The sequence below is a fragment of the Pinus tabuliformis genome, chromosome 5_2 (genome assembly GCF_031772625.1).
Source record: "Pinus tabuliformis cultivar Carrire ecotype Pingquan chromosome 5_2, CPIR1, whole genome shotgun sequence".
NCBI lineage: Eukaryota > Viridiplantae > Streptophyta > Pinopsida > Pinales > Pinaceae > Pinus > Pinus tabuliformis.
The window spans coordinates 730950463-730961535 of NC_142306.1; the positions used below are offsets into that span (position 1 = coordinate 730950463).

Sequence of the window (11073 nt, forward strand, 5' to 3'; positions counted from 1 at the left end):
AGAGTTACTGCCTATCTTCAATCACTTGGTACAGAAGTTTGGGATATCATAGATATAGAGTACACGTTTCCCTAAGCAACTCCTACAGATCCGGCTGAGAAGAAAAAATATGAAGCAATGCAAAGGCAGTCAATACCCTATTAGGATGCATATCTCAATCAGAATTTGTCAAGGCTATGAAGTATAAATCCGTAAAAGAAATATGGGACAAGATTGTTCTGAGCTATGAAGGAGATGAACAGGTAAAACGAGCAAAACTTCAAACCCTCAGGATTCAGTATGAAAATCTCAGAATGCACAATGATGAAAGTGTGGCTAGCTATTTCCTTTGTGTAGATGAGATTGTTAATTGTATGAAAAACTTGGGTGAAGAAATAAAAGAGGCTATTGTGGTTGAAAAAGTTCTAAGATCTTTGTCCCCTAGATTTGAATCTAAAGTTTCAGCAATAGTAGAAAAGTAGAATCTTTGAAACCTTACCATGTCATAGCTACACGGGATTCTAACTGCTTATGAAATGAGGAAAGGAGGACCATCAGACAGGAGAGAAGCAGCTTTCAAGGCTTCAGGAAAAGGAGACTACTATGAGTTAGGACATGCATCAGAAGAGGAAGAAGAATCAAATTTTGTCAAGAATCTTCAACAGGGTACTGGAAGATTCAGAGGTAAGTTACCCTTCAAATGCTTTGCTTGTGGGAGAGTCGGTCACTATGCTGCCAAATGTCCACATAAGGATAAAGGGAAGGAACCTGTTAGATGGAACAAGAAACAGAATGCAACTAAGAAAAGTTACTACACTCATGAAGATAGTGATGCTCTTTCAAATAGTGATGAAGATGAACGACGGAATAACTATAAACTTTTAATGGCTTTTGAAGATGATGATTACATGGATGCTATAGATGTATATGGTTTTCATGAAGAGATTTCTAGACTTAAAATATGTTTAGAAGAAAATAATATGATCATTGATACTCTGCAATTCCAACTTGATGAAAAGGAACAATTTCTTGAGAAGTTAGAATGTGAAATTGTCGGGCTTAGGAAAGAAATTGAGAAAAAAAGGCTCTCAATCTTAAATTTGTTAAAGGATCTGAAACTCTGGATGAAATCATCAATATACAGCACTCTCCACTAATAAAGACAGGTCTGGGCTATAATGGAGAAACATCTCAAGCATGCACCTCAAAGAGCTATCTTGATGCAGAAACGAAGCATGAGCCAAAGACCAATGAAAATCACCAGGTAAAATAGGGACGAATTCCATCAAAAATAAACAAAGACTATCAGGAAAATCAACAGAAACCCACCTTATGGGTTAATAAAAGCTACAATCAGCCACAGGGAAGATCTTCTCAATTTGCCTCAAGAACAAATGACAATAGAAACTACAATCATTTGGCTGGTAGATTTGATAATCGCAGAAGTTTCTTCAATGGCCAATGTTTCTCTTGCCATAATTTTGGTCACGAAGCAGCTCAATGTGTTGCCTATAAGACAATCATGACTAGAGGAGCTCAAAAACGAAGAAGTATGACTGGAATTATGAAAAGGACCTATAACAATTTTTCGGCTCTTGAAAATAAAATTGAATGTTCTATTTGTAATAACTTCAGTCATGAAGATTTTGAATGCAGGAGTAGGTTTCGACAGACAAAGGAACAAGCCTTAAGCACTAGAACATGGAGAATAAAGGATCCACAGCCAGAAAGATGTGGGATAGCTTTTTATGCAAAAGGACAAGAAAATGAATGGTACATTGACAGTGGATATTCGAAGCATATGACAGGTGATAAAGAAAAACTTGAATCATATAGTGTTTTATAGAAGGGAAAGAAAGTCTCTTTTGTAAATGATACCCCTGCAGTCATAAAAGGAAGAGGCACTGCTCAATTGAAGGAAAAGGTCAAAGCTGGAAATGTTTTGTATGTTGATGGCTTGAAGCATAATCTTCTGAGTGTCAGTCAAATGTGCAATCAAGGAACTAAGGTAATATTTCAATCAAATGGATGTAGTGTTCGTGATCTTGATACAGGAAAAACAGTGACCAAAGGCAAGAGAACTCCAAATAACTTATACATATTTGAAGAAGGAAAACAACAATGTTATTTGAGCAAGGATGATGAACACTGGTTATGGCACTGAAGGTTGGGGCATCTAAGCTTTTCACAAATAAGGAAAGCATGCAAATACTAGGCAGTTCGTGGTCTTCCAGCTATCAAAATTCCAGACAACACAATATGCAAATCATGTCAGTTTGGTAAGCAAGCCAGAACTAATTTCCCTGAGAAGGAAGGATCAGCTAGCAAGCCTCTTGAGCTAGTCCATACAGATGTATGTGGTCCATTTAGGACAAGGTCACCTCGAGGAGAAGAATATTTTATATTATTCATTGATGACTTCTCCAGGATGGTTTGGTTAGGACTTATGAAGCACAAAGACGAAGCATTCGAAAAATTCAAAGCTTTCAAAGCCTTGGCTGAAAACGAATCAGATCACAAAATTAAGTGCCTCAGGTCTGACAGAGGTGGGGAGTTTACCGCAAATGAATTTTTCAATTTTTGTGAAGAACATGGAATAAGGAGGGAATTATCTATAGCTAGGACTCCTCAGCAAAATAGAGTGGTGGAAAGGATGAACAGAACAGTTCAAGAAATGGCTCGTGCTATGCTTGATGAGTCTGGAACTCCTGCAACCTTCTGGGGTGCAGCTGCATTTGCTGCAGTTGTTATTCTTAACAAAACAAATGTCCGAGTGAACAACACTCAAACTCCTCATGAGCTTTGGTATTGTGAGACTCCTTCGGTGAAGCATTTCAAAAATTTTGGAAGCAAATGCTATATTAAGAATAATGATGAACAGCTTGGCAAACTTGAACTTACAGCAGATGAAGGCATTCTCCTTGGTTATTCTCCCCACAACAAAGCATATAAGTGTTATAATAAAAGACTTGGAAGAATTGTTGACAGCATTGATGTAGTGGTTGATGAAAAAGGATACATTCCTAAGCAAGTAAATTATGAAAATATCGAAGAGGATGAAGACTACCCTCCAAATCAGACTGATGATGAAGAAGAACCTCAAGAGGCATCAGAGGAACAGATAAGGATAGAAGAGAAGACTCCATCCAGGTACGTTCAAAAGAATCATCCAGAATCTCAAATTTTGGGGCAAAAAGAGGCAGATATACAAACAAGAAGAACAATTGCAAAAGCCTCAAGCTATTTGGCTTTGCTCTCCTCCACTGAGCCACAAAATGTAAAAGAAGCATGCAAAAATGAATTCTATGTCAAGGCAATGAATGAAGAACTTGAGCAGATCAAAAAGAACAACACTTGGGAGTTGGTTCCTAGACCAAAAGACAAGAATGTCATAGGGACAAAATGGATCTTTAAAAATAAGTTGAATGAAAATGGAGAAGTTATTAGAAACAAGGCCATACTTGTGTGTAAAGGGTATGCTCAACAAGAAGGAATAGACTTTGAAGAAACTTTTGCTCTCGTTGGAAGACTTGAGGCCATCAGAATGTTCCTTGCTCTCTCTAGTTTTCAGAAGTTCAAGATATTTCAGATGTATGTAAAATCTGCCTTTCTAAATGGAGACTTGAATGAAGAAGTGTACATTGAACAACTAGATGGGTTCATCGTTGGAAATTATCCAAATCTTGTATGCAAGCTCAAAAAGGCTCTCTATGGTCTCAAACAGGCTCCTAGGGCATGGTATTATCGGTTGGATAAATATCTTCATCAACAAGGTTTTATAAAATGATCAACTGATAGTAATCTATATGTAAAGGTTGATAATGAAAAGTTGCTAATACTTGTTGTGTATGTAGATGATATAATATTTGGTAGCAATGAAGAAGACATGAGTCAAAAGTTTGCCTTGGTGATGCAAAAGGAGTTTGAAATGTCCATGCTTGATGAACTCACATATTTCCTCGGTTTGCAAGTTCAACAAAACAAAGACATTATTTTTCTATCACAAACCAAATATCTCAAGCAGATCTTGAAGAAATATGGGATGGAGGATTCGAAACCAGTATGTACCCCTATGGTGATGGGATGCAGCCTCAGCACAAATGATGAGTTGGCAGCAATACATCAACCAACCTATAGATCCATGATTGGAAGTCTACTTTATTTAACAGGTACCTGGTCAGACATCATGCATGCAGTGGGAATAGTTGGAAGATTTCAGGCAAATCCAAAGGAAACTCATCTTCAGGCAGTTAAGAGAATTTTCAAGTACCTTCAAGGAACTCAAAACTATGGCTTATGGTATCCTAGAGATACAGATCTCACACTCCATGCTTATACAGATGCAGATTGGGCCGGAAGCGTGGATGACAGAAAAAGCACTAGTGGAGGTGCATTCTTCATGGGTTCCAGATTAGTATCTTGGTTCAGCAAGAAACAGAGTTCAATCGCTTTATCTACAGCTGAAGCAGAGTATGTGGCTGCCGCATCTTGTTGCACACAACTTCTTTGGATGATGCAAACATTGCAAGATATGCAAATCACTTGTACTCCACCTATCTCTATCTTCTGTGATAATACAAGTGCAATCAGTATTTCAAAGAATCCTGTCATGCATTCAAAAACCAAGCACATACCAATCAAATATCATTTTCTTCGGGAACAAGTGCTTGAACAAAAGATCAAGTTGGAGTATGTTCCTTCTAAGGAACAAATTGCTGATATACTCACCAAACCATTGCCCAGGGAGACCTTCAAATACCTCAGACAAAAGCTGGGGGTAGTTAATGCATCATCCTGTTATTGAATCTTATATGTTTCAGAGATTGTTGATTGTACGCAAGTTTCATATGGGGTATACGCATACATTCGCTGGTTTATGAATTGGTCGAAGATTGCATGGCACAGGTTCAGGGGGAGCATATATTCTTCTAATAATGCATTGTTGGCATTATGGTAGAAGATCTTGGAGGAGAAAGTTTAGAAGGAGAACATGGATGCTGATATGAATATTGTTGCTAATATGTCTCTATCTCTTTTGTCAAGGTCATTTACGGTGTATGGTGGATTATGGTTCTCTTTGAAGAAAACTTCTTTTGCAAATCTGGTCTATAGTTAGGGGGAGCATGATCAACTCAGCAGAGCAGAGACTTCAGCATGTTCTCAGGGGGAGCATAACCCTTTGCCCTTGATGTCAAAGGGGGAGAATGAAGTTGAGGATCTTGGGGTTTCCATCAAGTCCAAAGGGGGAGATTGTTGGCATTATGATTCAGATTTGGCGCTATAGCACAAGTGTTGTACTTGATGGCAACTCTCTCAAGTGACAAATCTCTGATCAAGCTCTCAAAATCATAGAAAATGAGATGCATGCAGGTGAGCCTAAGAAAATTTGTGGACCCGCAGGTGCCTCGAATAAGAAGTCCAGATATACCCGCAGGTACTCCATTCAAAAGGTGCGGACCTCAAATTCACTCACTCCAATGCAAAGAAGCACGTGCACGTGGGAATTTTTATGATTGATTCATGGTATCTTGTCTGACGTGCTTGATCCTATGGTTTTGGTCCGTGGTATTGATTCTAAATTATTGAGCCCCAGGTTTTTGGGTCCCTTGTATTGGCTCTCTATGGTTTTGTTTCATGGTTTTAGTAAGGGCTTGCCTATAAAAAGGAAAGGAGAGCATTTGGCTAGTCACTTGTGAAATTTGAATATCTTAAGATCTGAAATTTTGGGTGATCGGTTTGAAAAGCAAGATCTATATCAAGGTGGAATCTGTAAATCGTAAAGGTGGATCTATTGATAAGTCATGATCTCTTTGGCGCATGATCAGATCTGTGGATCTGACAGTCTGTGGTACATTGGAGGACTGATAATCTGACTCTAGTCAAAGGTCCGCAGGCAATCCATAGTGCAGGTGCGGAGGTACGCAGTGCAATAGTTCTGGGTTTATATTCCTGGTATAGTTGTTCTGGTTACTGCATTCTGAGAAATTATTCATTGGTTGATTGTAAAAGAAGATTGGTTGATTCACATGTACTTGAAGATTATTTGATGGATCCAGTTTGAAAATTAATGAAACGTGGTCCTTGAAAGAAAAGGAGTAGGCCAGCACCTACGTACTAGTATCTTGGCTAGTACAAGAGCTAAGGGGGTTGTAGCTCCCTTCCAGGAGAAGCTGGAAAATGAGAGAGGGTTGTAGCTCTCTGCAGGTTGCAGCCTGCGTACTGGTAAAGGACTGCACTAGTACAAAATCATTGTAAAAAGAAGTTTCTAATTGAAAGAAGATAGAGACATATTGCAGCAGGTGGTTTTCACCCACATTGGGTTTCCACCTTATATCTGGTGTTCTTTGATGTGATTGTCGGTTTTTCTTGTTCTTGTTCATTATTATATGGAACTGACATACAAATTACTGATCAATATCTGAAGAATAAATTAAAGTATAAATCTGGAAGGTATATTGAAAAGAATTAGATAATACTGATTCACCCCCCCTCTCAGTGTTATTTCCAACAGTAACCAACACGGACAAGACAGTGTTAACAACTTATACAACACATTTTCATAATTATATGTATTAGAGAAAATGAATGAGGTCAATTTTTTAACACAGGTTAAAGAAACATGTATTACAAGTGTTCAAGTTTAATCTTACATATAGTTAGAACACATGTGTAAAAACATGTTGGTGTGTTATCAGGCTTGTGAATTAAGCGAAAGTTCCAAGACACATCGATACACCATACATCACTAACCACGTGAAAGGGGCATTGGAGCCACTCCTCGTTCCTCAAAGAAAATACTATAGACTCTCAAGGCTATGTGGGAGGAGTTAGGTGAAAAGTCCTTTTCATGTACAAATGAGGGGGTATTTATAACGAAGGATGAAACTCACCCTTTTGATTGTTCGACTTCCTTCATGATTTTTTGACTTATTTGAATCTTCAGCTTTACATAACTCTTCCAATTACAAGTGGGTACCTTGGACTTCCACATTACATTAAATTGATTTACAATAGTAGGGCCCATAGTAGTGATGTGGCTGACATGACTCGTGACACTACTCAACATGACAATGCTAGTATGTTCATGCTAGTGGTGGTGTACATGTCGAGCTTCATTTCTGCTGAGTGATGGATGTCATCTTAGTGTATCACAACTTCACCTCTGCATGGAAAGGTGTGCGGAGTCTTCGATGGTCATTGGGGTTCGCTTGATGTTGTATGTGCACATTGCTCCTTGCTTGTACTTTGGCATGCTTGACATTTTCGTCTGTTCACAAAAATTTCTCCTCACATGTTTGTTCATTCGCAAGCACATCTCCTCACATGCATCATTCATTTGTTCGTTCAAGAACACATCTTCTTACATGTACTCTCCTTGTTCATCCCATATGTCATCACGTTATGTCTATTCATGTACCTATATCTACAATCACAATCACCATGACGAGACGACATCAAAGGAAAGGGCTAACGAGGCTGCTATCGGGCATTAAATGCCCGCTTAGCTGCAAGCTCGATAGCCATATAAAACAGACGCGCGCGATGCCTTTCCGAAAAGTCTGACCCCACCGAAAGCTATATGGCTATCGAGCTTGCAGCTAAGCGGGCATTTAATGCCTGATAGCAGGCTCATTAGCCCTTGCCATCATTCGATGCTTTTGTGAGGTCCCTCCGTTGCACGCTGTCTAAGTCCAAGTTGCTTCACAGCTGTTGAGTACTAATGGCTGTCATATCAAGTTGCTTTCCCGTTGTTCCAGTGCAAATTTCTCTCGAAATTACTGTGGACCCCAGGTGAACAAGAACCACAAGACAAATTATTAATAATGGTTGCCTACTCCCGGATGCATTCACCTCGACAGTCAGTCTGCATAGCCTTGGCCCAATTTGAGGTAGAGGAGAAATCCTAATTTTGGAGCAGCGATTTGTATTTTGGTTTGCCCGTGTGATTTGGGGTTTGTTTGTTTATTTTGGTTTTCCAGACCGCACGCTTTTTTATTCTTGTGAAGCAATGGCCGAAATTGCTACTGGATTTGCAGCCAATGTCTTGAGCGAAGGTTTGATCAGCCTCTTCAAAAAAGTCGTTGCACCAGTGAAGGTGCTCATTTGTTTGCCTCGCGCTGTCACCCAGATGGGAAAAGATGTCGAAAATGTGAAGAATGCTAAAAATGAGATAGAAGAGGAGCTCCGTCGAGAGCAACACAGAGCTAAACCAACAGTGAGGATCTGGTTGGAGACTGCGGAGACGCTAAGAGTAAGTTCTGATTCTATTGGCCAACTGTACGAGGCTCACCAGCAACACAAAAGCTACCTTGGTTGCTGTCCCAAGTGCCTCTGCCGCTATAAAATCAGCAAAGATATCAGAAATTGGAACCGAATTCTTGCTCAACTCCATTCACAGAGGGCGCAGCCCGACTTTCCTAGCAGCGGGCAATACGGGGACCCTACTCCGCGCACCCAGATACCGATTCCGATCACCGAAACATGTATTGTTGCAGACGCAAAGCGATCTGAACAGAGGGAGGTTGCTGAAAGATTGTTAACCGATGAAAATAGCAACATTCAAAGAATTGGTATCATCGGCATGGGGGGCGTTGGTAAAACGCGGCTGCTTGACACCATCAACAACAGCGAGAAGGTAAAGACTTCATTTGACCTTATTATTAAGTTAACAGTTTCCAGAAACGATATCTCATCTCTGCAAAAGTGTGTCGCCGAAAGATTAAGCTTGGGACAACTTCCAGATTATCCGGAAGGGCGAAGAGATATGTTGCGCAACCGTTTAAAGGATAGAAGATATCTTCTACTCTTAGATGATATGTGGGCGGACGAGGCGTGGACGAGTGATGAGCTTCAAGAGCTAGGAGTGTCGTTGCATGACACAGGTTCTAAAATTCTTCTAACGACCCGGGAAAAAGAAGTGTGTACAAACATGAATGTGCAAGAGATTATAAAAGTGGAACCGCTGTCGGAAGAGGAGGGTTGGCAGCTGTTTCGTAGCCGAGCATTTCAAAATGGAAATGTTCCACATGAAATAGAGGAAGTTGCCAGGGAAATCGCAAAGGAGTGCAAGGGGTTGCCGCTGGCCATAAATGTAGTCGCTGCTGCAATGAAGCAACATACTAGTGCTCATAATGAGTGGGTGATTGCTTTAGATCACATGAAAAACGTCAGTGAAACGTTTTATGACCTGCACTCAGGAGTGGAGAAAAAGCTATTTAAACGTCTCAGATGGAGCTACGATGTTCTACCACATCGTTTAAAGACTTGTTTTCTATATTTTGCAGCTTACCCAGAAGATGAAGAAATCGAGGTCTCAGAAGTCATAGACATGTGGATCTGTGAAGGTCTGGTGGAAGAAAGTGGAGACAGCTACTTGCATGACATTGGGGATTTGCATATCAAACAGCTAGCGGGTCGTTGTCTGATTGAGGTGGTAAGTCATGGTTATGGCGGAAGGATTAAGGAGGTTAAAATACACGATATCCTTAGGGATTTGGCAATCCGCATTGCTGCGGAGAAAGAGCAGAGGTGTTGTTTTAAAGCCGGACAGAGCCTGAAAAGTTTTAACTTCGAGGAAGTCGTCAGCAAGGACTGTGTAAAACTGTCATTGATGAGAAATGATCTACACTCCCTGCCCACAACTTTCCCATGCCGGTCCCTCTCGGTTCTCCTATTAAATCAGAATCATGGTATTGAAGAAGTTCCGGAAAGGTTCCTGTGCGACTTGTCCTCACTGAAGGTCCTCGATCTTAGTGGGACTGGCATAACGTCTCTGCCGCCTTCTATCGGGAACCTGAAACACCTGGCCTCCCTCCAACTAAGTGAATGCTCGAGCCTACGTGAATTACCGGAAGCTATTGGCGACCTGAAGGAGCTACAATTCTTGAATGTTAGTGAGTGTAGTCAATTACGGTGCCTTCCTGAGAGCATAACTGAACTCAAACGTCTGAGGGTTCTCCAAATGGACTGGTGTAACGAGTTGAGGCATCTTCCGCGTGGGATCAAGGAATTGATTTCACTGGAAATATTGACGATGGATGACAGTAGGATTGAATTGGATTTCGAGAAGGATGCAAATGCGGAAGGAGCGTCTGCTTGTTTAAAGGATCTGCAAACCCTGAGGCGTCTCATGGTTTTCGGTGCAAAAATAAAATCATCAGTTAAGGAGGGGGTTTTGGGAAATTGGTCAAACTTGAGAGAGCTGGACTTGGAATTTGTGGGTGTAGACGGTCATAATTACCTTCTGCAAGACATGCAGGTGATGAAAGATATCGAAAGGTTCATTCTCACCAATTGCAATGTGGAGCGAGTGCCTCACTTCCCAAAGCTCAAATACCTTTGTGTATATGCATGTAAGCAGTTGAAAGAGCTCCCCACTGAGATGACATGTTTGACAGGTCTAACCATATGGAGTTGTGATAAGTTGGAGGAGTTGGAATTGGGGAAGCGTTTTCCAAAGCTGGAGAGTTTGTGGCTTCACAATTTACAGTCGTTGGAGTGTGTGGGGGCAGTGGGAGCAGCAAGTGGAAGTGGAGGGTTGGGAGAGGGGGCGTCACCGTTACCCCCCATGCTCAAGTCTCTACAAGTAATGGGATGTCCGAAATTGAAGAGATTGCGTGGGGGATGGGATAAGTTAAATCATTTGGAGTCCATAGAATGTGAGAGAGAATGGTGGGATGAAATCCTCCAATGGGAGGATCCCAACATGAAAACATTACTTGAAAATAAATGTAAATGGTTGTGATGAAGTGGAGTGTGTTAGCGTGGATGTAATTGGAGTAATTATTATATGAAATGTAGCGTGAGTCGTGTCACTCACTGATTTTTAGCTGTTGCTTTACGTGTGTGAGGAATTGACGAGATTGCGTGGGGATCATTTGCACTGGCCAAATGGGAACAAAGAATAAAGATAAAAGTGATGTTAATAGAGAATAAAGATAAAAGTCATGTATTTGCATTTGGGCAGGAGAATTTGGTCTGTATCATTTTTTTTAGAATTTCTCGAGAAATTTGCAGATTAAAAAACTTTTGGTTAATACCTTCGTGTGAACACATGCCAACAAAGAATAAAGATAAAAGTCATGTATTTCGTAG

The 11073-nt window shown here is 40.5% G+C and overlaps 1 protein-coding gene across 1 annotated transcript; it reads left to right on the forward strand.

Moving 5' to 3' along the window:
• Positions 1 to 7894: 7894 nt before the first annotated feature.
• Positions 7895 to 10723, forward strand: LOC149161302 (putative disease resistance protein At1g63350). The gene has a single exon (XM_089434835.1). The coding sequence runs from the start codon at positions 7988 to 7990 to the stop codon at positions 10721 to 10723; it is 2736 nt and encodes a 911-aa protein (XP_089290961.1). The 5' UTR covers positions 7895 to 7987.
• The last annotated feature ends 350 nt before the right edge of the window (positions 10724 to 11073 follow it).

Coding starts and splice junctions, on each gene's coding strand:
- LOC149161302 (XM_089434835.1), top strand. CDS start 7,988: ATGGCCGAAATTGCTACTGGATTTGCAGCCAATGTCTTGAGCGAAGGT.